At 41.1% G+C, this 16,986-nt stretch overlaps 1 protein-coding gene across 1 annotated transcript; it reads left to right on the forward strand.

Moving 5' to 3' along the window:
• The first annotated feature begins 266 nt into the window (after positions 1–266).
• Positions 267–16,896, forward strand: lrp13 (low-density lipoprotein receptor related-protein 13). The gene is made up of 21 exons (XM_058071632.1): positions 267–426; positions 489–644; positions 1,513–1,728; positions 1,803–2,012; positions 3,471–3,686; positions 3,759–3,988; positions 5,021–5,153; positions 5,227–5,417; positions 7,034–7,217; positions 8,770–8,982; positions 9,101–9,278; positions 11,413–11,614; positions 11,685–11,849; positions 13,546–13,746; positions 13,858–14,407; positions 14,485–14,604; positions 15,716–15,823; positions 15,892–16,125; positions 16,202–16,556; positions 16,633–16,735; positions 16,822–16,896. The coding sequence occupies exons 1-21, from the start codon at positions 366–368 to the stop codon at positions 16,843–16,845; spliced, it is 4,050 nt and encodes a 1,349-aa protein (XP_057927615.1). The 5' UTR covers positions 267–365; the 3' UTR covers positions 16,846–16,896.
• Positions 16,897–16,986: the final 90 nt, after the last annotated feature.

Genomic DNA, 16,986 nt, shown 5'->3' on the forward strand with positions numbered 1-16,986 from the left:
TTTGCTTTTCAAAAGTATAACAGTGTGGATTCATAATCTGCTGTTTTGATGGTGAGATGTATTCAAATGCAACGATAAAAAAATACCAATTGTTTCTAATCTAGTTTCTAATAAAGGAAAAGCATACAAAGAGGCATATGAGGCTATTTAAACGATAAATATTATTTAAATAACATCTTGTCGCATGAAGATCTCGAGTGTATATACTTTGTCCACAATAAATTAAACATTAAATTAGTTATTCTTAGCTGCGCCCGTCACTTACGTCATCAATTAGGATGCATTGAAATCACCTGGCTCCATTATAAAAAACCCTTCTGTGTTGTTTGGACCAGTGAGTGGTCCGTTGTATTTTAAATGTTGTGATGGATTTATATTTATGTCTTTGTGTAGTGTTGCTACAGTTGACAGGCACCCTGCAAGAAGGTGAGATGGTGATATTTGTGTGACTTGAATGTGTGGTCATGTGGTATATAATTCTGTTTTAGTTGTTTCAGCTGAAAGCAATCCCTTAAAGTGCAGCAGAGGGTCCATGCCATGCAGGGATGGCTCGGAGTGTGTTCTCTACAGCCACGTGTGTGATGGGGAGCCGGATTGCCGGGATGAATCGGATGAAGAGGGCTGTGAAGTAGCTTGCAATGATGGTACTTCAATATTTAAATATAGTAGTATTTTGATTTTGGATTGGGTAGTACACTGATGCATTCCTAACGTCAATATGTGAATGGAACATTTTTGGTAAAGAAATGTAAATAGCATGCATCAATGTGATATTCTTAAACCAAACCACCCAAATTGGCTTGTAAGCGCATTAAAATGAATACTGTGCATCTGTTTTACTGGGTTTATATAGTGAGAATATTATAAAATGTATAGGTACTCACCCCTATTGCATGTCACAGAAACTGGTGCATTCAAGGACTGCTGAAAGTTTGAAATCTCAGCACTAGGTTAAAAAAATTATGTATGAAGACATTGACATGTTCAAATTTAGTAAGCTTCACCCTTTTATTATATATTTAAAAATTGTTACATTACATTCTGATGAATTAGGTGTTTCCAGTGGGGGGGGGGGACGTTATTCATTCATTTTCTGCTGCTTTTTCCTCACGAGGGTCGCAGGGGTGCTGGAGCCTATCCTAGCTGTCTGACACCCTGGACTGGTGGCCAGCCAATCACAGGGCACATATAGTCAAACAACCATTCACACTCGCATTCATACCTATGGACAATTTGGAGTCGCTAATTAACCTAGCATGTTTTTTTTGGAATGTGGGAGGAATACGGAGTTCCCGGAGAAAACCCATGCATGCACGGGGAAAACATGCAAATTCCACACACAGATGGCCGAGGGTGGAATTGAACCCTGGTGCGCGCTAACCACTCGTCCGCCGTGCCACCCGGAAAATGTTTTTCCAACAAAAAATCTGAATTTCCAGCCTCTGAATGCTAAATCTCAATTGTGCGGGACTCCATCGTATCAACTAATACCCAATTCCTGCCCGGTTTCAGACCAATTTCAGTGTGCCCACGGGAAGAAGTGCATTGACAAGAACGAGGTGTGCGACGGTGTACCTCAGTGTCAGGACAGGTCAGATGAGTTCCATTGTTTGGGACAAGCCAAGGAATGCGTTCACCACTGCGACAGCAACAACCGCTGCTTGCCTGCATCGTTGCTGTGTGATGGTGAAAAAGACTGTTTAGACGGAACGGATGAGGAAAATTGCGGTGAGTTTGACCGACCGTGGCGAGTGAATGTTTTGAAGCCAATTGTTTTACCCATTGTTTTGTTTTTGAATCAGGGGAAGATGATGGGAATGGAAATGAAAGAAGCACTTCAACCACTACACATCCTGTCAAAATTAAAGGTTTGAAACCTATCAAGTGCCCTTTGGGGTCCAAAGCCTGCAACGACGGGACTGGATGTGTCCTCTTCAACGATGTGTGTGATGGTGAAAATGACTGCAAAGATGGATCTGATGAAAAAGAATGCTCGTCCACCTGTGGACAAGGTAAGGTCGGCATTTTCTGTCATCATTACTGGGCCTTTCTTTTGCTTTTTTTCTTGCTTGCAATTAGGGATCGACTGATATGGGGTTTTTTTCTGGCTGATATCGATTTTTTTTTTTTTTCCATCACCCTTAGCCGATGGCCGATTTTGCTTGGGCCGATACTGCTTTTGCTCCCTCAATTTATATGAAAAAATAACAAATATTCCAGGTCTCAAGTTTAAACAAATATTTATTGAAATGTAAACACTAGGGATCGACCGATATGTTTTTGTTTTTTTTTCCGACCGGTACCGATTTTTAAAAAATTTTTATTTATTTTTTTTCCCCCCCAATCACCCTTAGCCGATGGCCGATTTTGCTTAGACCGATATTTGTGGCTGATACTGCTTTTGCTCCCTCAACTTATATGAAAAAATGACAATGATAACAAATATTACAGGTCTCATGTTTAAACAAATATTTATTGAAATGTAAACACTGAACACAGTAGGATTCCGCTTTCTTAAACACACTTAAACACCATTATCAATTTAATTTTTTTTATTTTTCATTATCAATTTTAAAAGGAGTTAATATTCAACCACGTGCAAAACATTTCTGTCGTAGTTTAAATTTATCTAACATCGATATGATGACTGCTCCTCCGCAGTGTGACTCATATCGGCAGATACCGATTCAAGTAAAGAATGCAAATATCGGCCCGATGTATCGGTCGATCCTTACTTGAAATATTCTTTGGCCCATTTTTTTATTTTTTTTTTTTTGGACTGCTTCTCTTGCCGGTTTTACTAGTGTCCACGGGGACGTCTAACTTCTTAGTCTTTTCTCGGTTATAACACAGGACTGCAATCTATTTGTGGCAATAACATTAAATGTTACAACCATCCTGACCCAGGCGGCGAAAAAGCGAGCCATTTTTAGCATTTAGCTTCAAAGCTGGCATTAATGCAAGACACTCCTAATTGCACTTATGTAAGTGAAGCTGTCTGCTCTTTTTCAGATTAAAATGAACAAAGCATTATTAGATCCCTGTAGACATGACAAAACACGACTATAGTCAATTTATACTTTTTTATTTACAACATATTGCGCAACTGCAGGGTCTTGAGACACATGCTAACTCGCAAACTAGAGGGCTAGCGACCTAAACGGTAGCCTTCAAGTTATTTCCTTTAAACTTAAATAGCCAAAAACTTACCACTTCCACACGGATAGGGAGGATAACTATTAACAGTTATTTAACCTTTAACATGAACATGAATCAAACGTAATAATTTTTTCTGGGTACATGATACCATACAGCATCCATATCAAACTTGACGCGGGCCGCACTAACGTTAAACTTTCATATCAAGGCGGGGGCCTCAAACTAGTGTCCTGCGGGCCACATTTGGCCCGCAGACCGCATGTTTGAGACCCCTGCTCTACAGGATCCTGATTGAGTTCTATCCTCTCCAGACCAGTTCCAGTGTGCCCATGGTAAAAAATGCATAGAGAAGAACCAGGTGTGTGACGGTGTACCTCAGTGTCAGGACCGCTCTGATGAACAAAGATGTTCCAAATACATGGACGGCTGCGCTTATCAGTGCGATGGAGGGAGCCGCTGCATTCCTAATAGCTTCCTTTGTGATGGCGAGATGGACTGTGGGGATGGCAGTGATGAGTTAAACTGCGGTACGTTTTGCATATTAAAAGTACTCATTCCTCAGGTTTAAGTTTTTTTTCTTGGAATATCTTTTAATGTAGATCTTAAGGACTGCAGTGCAAGTGACTTCAGGTGCACGAGTGGTCAGTGTGTATCTGCTACAATGCACTGTGATGGCCACCCCGACTGCTGGGATCATTCTGATGAGGAAGGGTGCATCAAAGAGCCGATCTGTATAACCAAGCACCGCTGTCCTCAGAGCAAGGAGTGTTTAGTGCAGGAGTGGATCTGCGATGGCGAACAGGACTGCAAAGATGGCACGGATGAAAAGGTGGCGTACATGCTCATTGTGATGCTAACTTGATAGATTTATTCAAATGGTATTTTTGAGCTCTTAGATTAGGAATTTGAATTTTTAATTTTTACCTAATATAATTCAATTGGTCCATCTATGGTCATTAGCTTTGGGTCATGACCGAAAGAATGAGATGGCGGATACAGGCGGCTGAAATGAGTTTCCTCCGTAGGGTAGCTGGACTCACCCTAAGGGGTAGGGTGAGGGGCTCAGAGTAGAGCCGCTGCTCCTCCACATCAAGAGGAATCAGTTGAGGTGGCTCGGACGCCTAGTCTAGTCCCGGGCGCCTCCCCGGACGCCTGGTCTAGTCCCCGGGCGCCTCCCCCCCGGACGCCTGGTCTAGTCCCCGGGCGCCTCCCCCCCGGACGCCTGGTCTAGTCCCCGGGCGCCTCCCCCCCGGACGCCTGGTCTAGTCCCCGGGCGCCTCCCCCCCGGACGCCTGGTCTAGTCCCCGGGCGCCTCCCCCCCGGACGCCTAGTCTAGTCCCCGGGCGCCTCCCCGGACGCCTAGCCTAGTCCCCGGGCGCCTCCCCGGACGCCTAGCCTAGTCCCCGGGCGCCTCCCCGGACGCCTAGCCTAGTCCCCGGGCGCCTCCCCGGACGCCTAGCCTAGTCCCCGGGCATTCCCAGCCGGGAAAAGGCCCCCGGGGCAGACCTAGAACACGCTGGAGGGATTGTCTCACAGCTGGCCTGGGAACGCCTTGGTGTCCTCCCGGTGGAGCTGGAGGAGGTGGCCGGGGACCGGGAAGTCTGGGCTTCCCTACTGAGACTACTGCCCCCGCGACCCGGATAAGCGGAGGAAGATGGATGGATGGATAATTCAATTGAGCTTGAACATCTTACCCTTTTTTGAAAATGCACATTTCTACTAATTGGGTGTTTTTTTTTTTTTTTTTTTTTAATCAGACTGAAAAGGAACATGCAGCTGCAAGTTGCCAGCCCCCAACTTCCTGCCATATTTGTAGAAATGTCTTTTTCCATCACAAATGAATGACTTATTCCTTTTGCAGGACTGCCCTGCAGCAGTGCCACTGACTTGTGGTGATTACCAGTGGTCATGCAAATCCAAGACCAAATGTATCCCCACGGCCTGGAGGTGTGATGGCACCAAAGACTGTGACGATGAAAGCGATGAAATGGAGTGTAAGTAGCTGTGCGTTTGAATCTAAGGCTTTTAATAACTAAACCATGCTAAACATGTAAACGTGTCTACTAGGCGACTTGGCGGCATGTCTCCCTCATCAGTTCCAGTGTGGCAGTTTAGAGTGTGTGGATACATCCCTGGTTTGCAATGGAATCGGGAACTGTGCGGATGGTTCGGATGAGGACGGGAATTGCCAAATCAATTGTGAAGAAGCGGATAACAGCCGCTGCTCTCAGGGCTGCTTCAGCACACCGCAGGGTCCGGTAAGGATGGGAAACTGCTTGAAGCAGAGCTGTCAAAAAATAACACACAATTTAGCATCCCCAGAGTCGGTCTGATGCCCTTTCCTAACTTTTATTCTGACCTGAACACAGCAGCAGTGCAATGCAGACCCTTGTACTGTAGCTTCAACTCTGTAGTCTGATCCTCTGGTGTTTAAGCTTCTAGTTTTTATTCTTAAACTTTGAACCCTGCACCTTTTAAAAAAAAAAAAAAAAAAAAAAAAAAAAAAAAAAAATAATAATAATAAATAAAAATAAAATAATAATAATAAAATATTTTTTTTATACAGCTGTGCAGCTAATTTTCAAGCTTGTTCTAATCTTGCGACTTCTCCGATGATCCAGAACTACTAAACTATAAAGCAGGGGTCTCAAACTCAATTTACCTGGGGGCCACTGGAGCTAGGGTCTGGGCAAGGCTGGGCCGCATCAGGTTTTCCAAAAAAAAAAAAAACGCATTTATTAAAAACAGAAAAATATACAAACTTTTTTCAGTACTTTGGTTCCGATTTTCTACAATAAAAGCTCTGATAAAACATTTATTTTAAAAACAAATATGTTTATTTTTCTGCACAAAATAAGATGAAAAATAAACAAATCAAGAATAAAGTCAATCAGTAATAAATAAATATAATCATAATAATAAAACTTAAGAAACCACATATAGTTGGTGGGTAGACAAATTATTTTTTTCAGATTAAAATGAACAAAGCATTATTAGAGCCCTGTAGACATGACAAAACACGACTATAGTCACATTTATACTCTTTTTATTTACAACATATTGCGCAACTGCAGGGTCTTGAGACACATGCTAACTCGCAAACTCGAGAGCTAGCGACCTAAACGGTAGCCTCCAAGTTATTTCCTTTAAATTTAAAAAAGCCAAAAACTTACCACTTCCACACGGATAGGGAGGATAACTATTAAGTTATTTAACCTTTAACATGAACATTAATCTAACGTAATATTTTTTTCTGGGTACATGATACCATACAGCATCCATATCAAACTTGTGCGGGCCGCACTAACATTAAACTTTCATATCAAGGCGGGGGGCCTCAAACTGGTGTCCTGCGGGCCGTGTGTTTGAGACCCCTGCTATAAAGTAACTCTGAGCTTGTCATTGCGGGCATGCCGGAGCCTATCCCAGCTGTCGTCGGGCAAGAGGCGGGGTACACCCTGGACTGGTGGCCAGCCAATCACAGGGCACATATAGACAAACAACCATTCACACTCACATTCATACCTATGGACAATTTGGAGTCGCTAATTAACCTAGCATGTTTTTGGAATGTGGGAGGAAACCGGAGTACCCGGAGAAAACCCACGCATGCACGGGGAGAACATGCAAACTCCACACAGAGATGGCCAAGGGTGGAATTGAACCCTGGTCTGCGCGCTAACCACTCGACCACTGTGCAGCCGGATGATTTTATAAAAAAAACCCAGCCCTACTAAACAGTAATTGGTTACTGTAGCAGAATTGCCGTTAACTCCTTGATGGATGTAATAGTAATCACTCTGTAGTCCCAAGTGACTCCTGATATAAAATGATGGGCTTAATTGTATTAATATACTGTTTGGTTTCTGTGCAGCAATGTCGCTGTGCAGCGGGCTACAGACTCGCGCCTGATGGAGTGACCTGCGCCGATGTTGACGAGTGTGACGATCCCAGCTCTGTGTGTAGTCAACTGTGTGTAAATACTCCGGGCTCCTACAAGTGCGACTGTCATCCAGGCTACATCATGGAGGCCGGTGAACGCAACTGCAAAATTAAGGGTAAAGTCAAATGTTTGGGTTCCCTTGAAGATCTAATAGTCTATAGCAATTACACAAAATTGTGTTTGACCTTGAAAATTGTTTTTTTTTTTTCAAGATAATTTATAGTGTGCAAAATGAGAGCTGGTGTATGACTTTCATCATTTTTTTTAAATTTAATTACCCCCGATCTTAACACTGTTAATGCCTTGCTAATATGCAGAGGTGAGGTTGAATGTTTTTTTTTCTTTATTTCAAAAATACTTGTGTGTGTGTGTGTGTGTATATATATATAAACGTACACATGTTCGAAAGGGAGTCCCACCACCCAAATTCCAACCTCATCCCAACAAAACTTATATTATTCCTTGGCTACAATGTTGCCTCTGCATTTTTGCTTTGGGACATAATCGTGGAATTTGTATTTAATAATGCTTGTATTAATTTCCTTAGTATGTCATGTGCCTTTTTTTAAATCTTTTACATGTTGGTGTCCCATTAGGAATGGAATGGAATGGCCTTTATTGTCATTATAAAAGATGTATAACGAGATTGGAGAGCTTCTCCTTTCAGTGCAGTAGTCAAGTTTAAAAAAAAAAAAAAGTATATAAAAGTAGAGTAAAGAGACAATTTAACAAGATACAGTAAACCTCGGATATATCGGACTCGGATATATCGGAAATTCGCTCACAACGGACAGATAAAAAAGAACCGATTTTTCTGTAATGCATTTCCAATAAAAATTCATTGCATATATCGGATTTTTTATAACGGATTTCGCCTATTTCGGACAAAATTTCCAATGCATTTCCATTAAATTTCCCTCGCATATATCGGATGACCGCATCGCGGTGCTCCGATTCGCCGAATTGTGACAGGCCGCTATACGACGTCATTTGCAGCGTTGCCTGCGCGTCCAGGTACATTGGAAACATAGTCAAGGAAGTGCCTTTTTATAACGGATAAAATCCGATTTACGCATATACCGGATATAAATCCGATATATGCGTAAAACGGACATTTTCCGGTATACGCATATAACGGATTTCGCTTATATCGGACAAAACCAGTGGGAACAATTGAATCCGATATATCCCAGGTTTACTGTATATTAATTATAGTGCAAATAATGACTGGTGTATACAGATGAGTAGAGTCACATATGAGTGTATTGTAATGGGTTGTTAAATAAATAAATAAATATGATTGAGGCAGTGATGGAAAAATTGCACATTAGCATTATGCTAATGACCGGGTATGTCGTATGTCTGAGTTCAGGGTAGTGATGGCTCTTGGGAAGATTGTCTGCTTGTTTTTGCCTTGTACTTAGTTGCATTGTACTGATTATTTCCATGTTGCAGACAAAGTACAGCAAGAGTATCTTATCACTTAATGTAATCTAAATTCACCAAACTATATTATTATTTATATATATATATATATATTTTAACGCTCGGTTTTCAATTAACAGCTTATGTTTTTATTTTGGCTTTTTCCTGAAAAGTAAGACTTGATTTTTAATGTCTTATATGGAAGATTTAATTGTGGTACCAATGAAATGATTCCTCCGCAGGTGAACCTTTACTGTTGTCGTCAGTCCAAACGGATCTCTTTCTGTTTGGCTTACGCACCAGCAGCTTGGATGTCTTATCTTCCTCTGCCAAGAAGGCAATCCTGTCTCTGGACTATGACTGGTACAAGCAGAGGGTCTTTTGGGTCACTCTCGACACCGACAGCATCAGGTGGTCCTCTCTGGATCAGAGGACGACGGGGACTCTAATTGGAGGTAGATCAAGGGTTTAAGTCTTGTCTTGTAGTACATACTGTAGTCTTTTTTTTTTTGTGATTCTATAAAGTATTTAAGTGGTCTTAAGTGGTTGGTGCTGACACCCTTTTTTTCATAGGGGTACGGGCTGATTCTCTAGCTGTGGACTGGCTCGGGAGAAATTTGTACTGGATTGATGGCGTCAACAGTCAGATTGTTGCGATGGAACTCGCAACGGTTGGGTCGCAACACCAGAGTGTTATCTTGGATGAAGACCTGGATCAGCCTCGCTCCCTGGCCCTATTTCCAGAAAAGGGGTAGGTTGGAACCAATTCCACTTCTTACTTGTCTATGAAGAACTAAAAAAAAAAAAAAAGAAACTTTATTATTATTATTTTTTTTTTTTTAGACTTTCAAGCATTTAAATCAGGGGTCTCAAACTCAATTTACCTGGGGGCCACTGGAGCTAGGGTCTGGGTGAGGCTGGGCCGCATCAGGTTTTCAAAAAAAAACAAACGCATTTATTAAAAACAGAAAAATATACAAACTTTTCAGTGCTTTGGTTCCGATTTTCTACAATAAAAGCTCTGATAAAACATTCCACTGTTCTCAAATATCAATTTTTATTTTTCTACACAAAATAAGATGAAAAATAAACAAATCAAGAATAAAGAAAATCAATCAGTAATAAATAAATATAATAATAATAATAATAATAATAATAAAATGGCAAATAATAAAAACTTAAGAAACCACATATAGTTGGTGGGTAGACAAATTATTTTTTTCAGATTAAAATGAACAAAGCATTATTAGAGCCCTGTAGACATGACAAAACACGACTATAGTCACATTTATACTCTTTTTTTTTTTTTTTTTTTTTTTATTTTATTTTATTTTTTTTAATTTACAACATATTGCGCAACTGCAGGGTCTTGAGACACATGCTAACTCGCAAACTAGAGAGCTAGCGACCTAAAACGGTAGCCTTCAAGTTATTTCCTTTAAACTTAAATAGCCCCAAACTTACCACTTCCACACAGATAGGGAGGATAACTATTAAGTTATTTAACCTTTAACATGAACATCAGCCCCTATGTCGAGGACAATAACAAATTTTTTTTTTTTAATTAATCGGACGAGACTAATCTGAGGAAGACCGCTGAAAGTTTCAGTGATAAGGTTGTGTGAGATGGCGAGCATAGCAAGCTACCGAACTAACGACTTGGCCTCTCCAATTTTCGTATTCAAAACTTTCTTTCAAATGGAGTGGGAAGGGACCAAAAGTAACCAAAACCTACCACTTCCACACTGAACGGGAGAACGTCTTTTCACTGTCAGACATGTCATGGCTAACTCCATGCAATATGAGGGTAATCCAATCTCATGTTGTCATTGTAACATTACTGATGCCTATTGTCCAGAATACTACTTTTTTTTTTTTTTTTTTTGTCTGTGGTCATTTTGAGAAAGTGATGTTCAAACCAGAATGTAGCGAGACAATACTACTACACAGGAAACTAATAGCAAGTCGAGAATACTCAAAATACTGGCCTCTAGCATTTTAGTAGAAATTGAAAGTTGGCCTAAAACTCATGAGCTCAACTAATCTCATGAAATGTCACTAGCTAACTTTTGAAATTTTACATATTTAATGTTATATATTTTCCAAAAAACAGACTTTCCCTGGTAATTACGTTTAATGGAGAAATTCCTTCAAGTTGAATTAGTGGAACCTTGGTTAGCGTCTACTTGTTCGAGAAACTTGGACTGTAATTGAATCACTTTTTCCCCATAAATGTAAATCCAATTAATCATTCCAGAAAGTAAAACGTGATTTTTGTAGTTTTGCAATGGTCAATGTTGTCAAACTCGTACCATGACGTACTGAGACGTGTGTGGCTCTTTTCTACAGTAAACCTCGGATATATCGGAAATTCGCTCACAACGGACAGATAAAAAAGAACCGATTTTTCTGTAATGCATTTCCAATAAAAATTCATTGCATATATCGGATTTTTTTATAACGGATTTCGCCTATTTCGGACAAAATCTCCAGTCCCGTTCCAATGCATTTCCATGAAATTTCCCTCGCATATATCGGATGGCCGCATCGTGGCGCTCCGATTCGCCGAATCGTGACAGGCCGCTATACGACGTCGTTTGCAGCGTTGCCTGCGCGTCCAGGTACATTGGAAACATAGCCAAGGAAGTGCCTTTTTATAACGGATAAAATCCGATTTACGCATATACCGGATATAAATCCGATTATATGCGTAAAACGGACATTTTCCGGTATACGCATATAACGGATTTCGCTTATATCGGACAAAACCAGTGGGAACAATTGAATCCGATATATCCGAGGTTTACTGTATTTCAATGACACAGGTTCCACAGTCCAAGTCCCAATCTGAGAAGGCCTCACTTTTCTTGTCTCCTTCATACCAGGTTGATGTTTTGGACTGAAATTGGCAACATGGTGAAGATTGAAAGATCTGGAATGGATGGATCCGAGAGGAGGGCTGTGGTGGTTTCCAGTTTAGGCTGGCCAGGCGGTGTAGCGGTGGACACTCTGGCCGACAGAGTCTACTGGACTGACGAAAGACTCAAGGCGATCGGTTCCGCGACGCTGGATGGCGGTGATATTCGGGTAAATATATTTTGCAGTAAAATGTACTCTATCGAAGCCAATAAACTTCAAATATTGTAAATCTGATCAGATCCTACAGATGGAAGAGACGGCCAACCCGTTCTCCTTGGTTGTGTTCAATGACATGCTCTACTGGTCTGATGCAAAGAGGCGAGTGGTGCAGGCCGCCCATAAAGTTACTGGCAAAAATGTTCGAGTTCTCTTGAAGAGACCAAGACAACCTTTTGGTGTGAAGGCAAGTCATTTGGGTATTTTCAGGTCAAACGTTTAAGTAGTGTTTATGCTTTAAAGAAGCTTAAATGTAAAAATGGTGGGCTCTTAAAGGGACCTATTATGCTTTTCTGACTTATAACTGTAGTTAGAATGTTCTATTCTCATGTTACACAAAAATTTCAGATGAGGTTTGCATTTGGAAGTGAGCCCTGAAAGTTTAACAGGAAGTGACGACTGCAACAGTAGCCTCTGTTGGGGATTATTGTGCCACCGAGCATCATGGTAACTTTACTGACACCTAGTGACCAGTGTAGAACGCTACATGTAATGTAGTAGTGTTTCTTCTGAATGCCTAAATTGTATTGGTTCATTTGGCCAGTTTTTTTATTTTTTTCTTAAATATGCATTTTTCCATAGGCCATATTCAACTAGCACTCTATAAGAAGCAATGAAGTCTGTAAAATTAAATAATAAAAAAAATATCCAAAAATTGTTAGAACTATAATGGTAACATTAATGATAAAGATTATAACAATAATATTAATCGGGCAGCATGACCTCACAGCTAGGAGGACCAGGGTTCGATTCCACCCTCTGCCATCTCTGTGTGGAGTTTGCATGTTCTCCCCGTGCATGCGTGGATTTTCTCCGGGTACTCCGGTTTCCTCCCACATTCCAAAAACATGCTACTAACATGCTAATAGGTGACTCCGTAGGTATGAATGTGAGTGTGAATGTCAAATAACTCTAATAAATAACAACTTACAACCAGCACTGTGGGATGCACGGCGGTCGAGTGGTTAGCGCGCAGACCTCACAGCTAGGGTTCGATTCCCCGCTCGGGCATCTCTGTGTGGAGTTTGCATGTTCTCCCCGTGCATGCCTGGGTTTTCTCCGGGTACTCCGGTTTCCTCCCACATTCCAAAAACATGCTAGGTTAATTGGCGACTCCAAATTGACTCCAAATTGTCCATAGGTATGAATGTGAGTGTGAATGGTTGTTTGTCTACATGTGAATATTTATAGAGCCCTCTAGACATGAAATAACACCCCTATAGTCATTTTCCATTCATATTACCCATTATAGTTGACTCTGTTGCTGTTGCTGTTTTGCCAGGTCTCACAGCTCGGAGACCCGGGTTCGATTCCCCGCTCGGGCATCTCTGTATGGAGTTTGCATGTTCTCCCCGTGCATGCGTGGGTTTTCTCCGGGTACTCCGGTTTCCTCCCACATTCCAAAAAAAAAACATGCTAGGTTAATTAGCGACTCCAAATTGTCCATAGGTATGAATGTGAGTGTGAATGGTTGTTTGTCTATATGTGCCCTGTGATTGGCTGGCTGGCAACCAGTCCAGGGTGTACCCTGCCTTTCGCCTGAAGACAGCTGGGATAGGCTCCAGCATGGTAGAGAATGAATGAATATTACAATGATAATAACAGGGGAAAACAAGCCAGTGGCATGAACATTATTATATATATTTTGATTGATGTAAGAAATGCACTGTAATGTTTCATATATTTGCCCAAAAAAAAATGTAACATGATTTGTTTGGAAACCCCTTTTTTTGCAGGGGGTGTTAGGGAATTTGTTAGGGAAATTTTATTTATTTTTTTTTTTTGGTGGGGGGGGGACAAATCTCCTGTATGTGCTTAATGTGGTATGCGATCTTGAAGGGTTTTTTCCTTTTTTTTTTTTTTCTTTTGTTTTTTTTTTTTAGATTGTCCACCCAACGTTACAGCTAAGCACAGACAATCCCTGCAAGAAGAAAGCCTGCTCCCATCTTTGTGTTTTGGCTCCTGGGCTCAAAGCAGTGTGCAAGTGTCCTTCTGGTCTTCTATTGGCCGACAATGATGTGACTTGTACCGGCTTGGTCGATACAGCCTTCCTGCTGATGTTGTCGCCCTCCACGGTCACAAAGGTGCGTGGGTGTGTGTTGCAGAATCCTAAACATTCAAGGATTTCACCTATACAGAACTTATCATAAATCTTTGTGCATATGTGATGTGTTACAATTGATCTTCTCGTACAGATTTACCTTCAGGCTCGGCATACGGCAGCGGCATTAAAAGGCTGGCCCGAGCACACAGCCCTGCAGGTGCCAAGCGTCAACGAAGCAACGTTGATGGACTACAGTTTACATGACCACATCCTCCTCTTGGCAGATGAGGGCACGACGTCGCTCAGCGCCTTCCAACTTAAAGACTTGGATTTAACCTCCAAAGGCCAGCTTCTCAAGCTAGTTGGTGACGCAATCACCGCAATGGCGTTGGACTGGGTAACCTCCGATATCTATTGGAGCAGCAGCAAGCAACCCCGCCTGCATGTCACCTCCAGCAGGGGTGGATATAGCGCCGTTCTGATAAAGGAGGCTATAGGTAGAGTCCAATCCATTGCTCTGAATCCACCCAGAGGGATGGTGTGTTTCGTCAATCAGGGTCTGCAGGACACAAACGCGGCGGCTATGGTGGAGTGCGCCAACATGGATGGCGCCGCAAGAAGAGTGGTGTGGAAGGATGCTGTTCAACCGACCTCTCTGGTTTTCTCCAGTAACGGAGACACGATTCTGTGGGCTGATACCGGTATTGAAAATGAGAAACTGGTGAGAACTGGCGAGAACCTAACTGGTCTGTTTTTTTTTTGGTTTTTTTTTTTGTAGGTCTAGATGTGATTGGTTCTGTCCAACTTGATGGATCTGGATACAAAGAAGTGAAGGTTGCTGATGGCTTGGCTGCTGTAGCTCTTAGTGAAGACACGCTACTATGGATGACTGTCAATGGTAATAACTAGTCTACTTTATAAACTACAGTGGAACCTTGGTTAGCAGAATTAATCTATTCGAGGGTCAGACCCCCCCCCCCCAAAAAAAAACTAGATAAGCAGACTTCCACCAAGCACCATAGTTCCCCCCTTATTGCGATCTGCATCGTAAATATTAGGTTTCGATTTAAGTTTATTTTATGTAGTTTTTTTTTAAAGCCCCCCCAAAAAGTTGGCATGAGGTTTTCCCAAAAACTATACAAAAAAAAATACACAAAAAATATACAAACTTTTAAAGCCCCCAAAAAACGCTAACCGGTGCATACTGAGGTTCAACTTTAAAAAAAAAAAAAAAAATTAAATCAAATACTATGGAACCTTGGTTAACACAAATTTCTTCCAGAAGGTTGAACTCTAACCAAAACAGATGTCACCGAATCAATTTTTTCCACATACATGGAAATAAAATGGCTAAAAATACCACATTTCTAAAGTTTTACATTTTAGAAAAGCATTTAATTATAAACTACAGGAATAAATGAACATTTTAAGGTTACTTGAACTCTAACCAAAACAGATGTCACCGAATCAATTTTTCCGCATACATGGAAATAAATAAAATAAAAATAAAAATTTAAAAAATAAAAATAATTTAAAAAATAAAAATAATTTTAAAAATAAAAATACAAATAATAATTTAAAAAATACTAATTTAAAAAATAAAAATTACAAATAATTAAAAAAAATAAAAATAAAAATGTAAAAAATAAAAATTTTAAAAATAAAAATAATAAAAACCATTTAAAAATAAAAATAATAAAAATAATTTTTATTTGTATAGTGCTTTTCACTCAAAGTACTCAAAGATGCTTTACAGGAAAAAATGGAGTTGAATAAACAGAGTAAAAGGAACATTAACACAAGATCTGAACCATATTGTACGCCAACCAGACAATTATGCAAAATTGGCTTAAATTTGCAAAAAGCCTTCAAGTATAGAAACTATTCCGTACAAAAAAACTATCACAGTCTTACTGCTGTATTGTGATTTTTGGCACCAGTTGTCTCGGACTATTTTGTTTGCTAGAATAACATGCAAAAACTTATTTAATTTTATTTTTTTAATCTAGATAAGACAAGACTCTGGTACATGGATGAACAGCAGCAGAAGAAATTGTGGTTCGAAGTTGGCACAGAAGTGGTCAACATGAAGGCGTTCAGCAAACTCAGTCAGATCGGTAAGAATTGCCGTTTTGAAATATGATTTTTTTATTTTTATTTTTTAAATGGCTCCCCCACATGACAGGTTCTAACCAGTGCAAAGTAAACAACGGCCACTGCCAGCACTTGTGCTTGGCTACCCCGGAAGGCCGAACGTGCAAGTGTGCCCATGACTACATCAGCGTGAATGCGACGCACTGTTCACCAGAGCAGCGCTGCCCTGCTGGCAGCAGGTCTTGTCTGGACCAGCTTTCATGCCAGCCTGTTGAAAAGTTCTGCAACGGGCATATAGATTGCTCCGATTACTCGGATGAGAATTGTAAGACTCTACACTTCTACCAATGCATGTCGTCACTTCAGGTAATAACCATGTACTCAATGTCTCCACGGTACAGGTGTCAATCCAAAACCGAGGTCTGGATTAAAAATACCTGCTGTCACAGAATCTCCCATCGCCCCCACTGGACAATCACCATCACCGGTCTCGGGATTCAGTTCTACCTCAAATGTGAGCAAACGGCTCTTAAACGTCGATGATGTATGTGGCAAGAGACGCTGCAATGGAAATGGCCGCTGCACGGGGAATGAAGCGGAGAAAGCGTGTAAATGTTCGACGGGCTACAGCGGTGACTCGTGTCAGCACAAGTCCCTGCAAGGTCCAATTATGTACAGCGCCGCCAGTGTCTGCGCAGTGGCGGTTATTGCGGTGATCGCGGTGGTGATAAAGCGGAAGGCCGGTACCAACTCAAGGTAGTGACATTATCCAACATCACCAAGCAGAAGAACAATTTGATGGTAAGTTAATGCCGGATTTTGTGTCCCGTAGAAGGGAAAACCCAGAAGCGATGAAGGAAACCGGTATGACTGACCTAGAGAGTAAAACTGCAAAATCTCCCAGTCCAGTGATGTCTGCAGAAGACACCGGAAATGTAGGTAGACCTTCAGTGGTGGTGGTGGTGATGGTGGACAAACAAATTTTGCTCTTTGAAGTTGGACATTTTTTATTTTTTTGCAGGAAGCCGTATCGTCTGTGGACTAATGATGGCACAACAAGGTTTTTAAATAAAGATTGCACCAGACAACCATGTATTTTTATGACTGATTTTTGTCAATAAGCTTTTTAGGTTGGGGCCTATAGAGCCCTCCAGACATGAAATAACACCCCTATAATCATCTTTCC

This window comes from Doryrhamphus excisus, chromosome 4, assembly GCF_030265055.1.
Source record: "Doryrhamphus excisus isolate RoL2022-K1 chromosome 4, RoL_Dexc_1.0, whole genome shotgun sequence".
Taxonomy (NCBI): Eukaryota; Metazoa; Chordata; class Actinopteri; order Syngnathiformes; family Syngnathidae; genus Doryrhamphus; species Doryrhamphus excisus.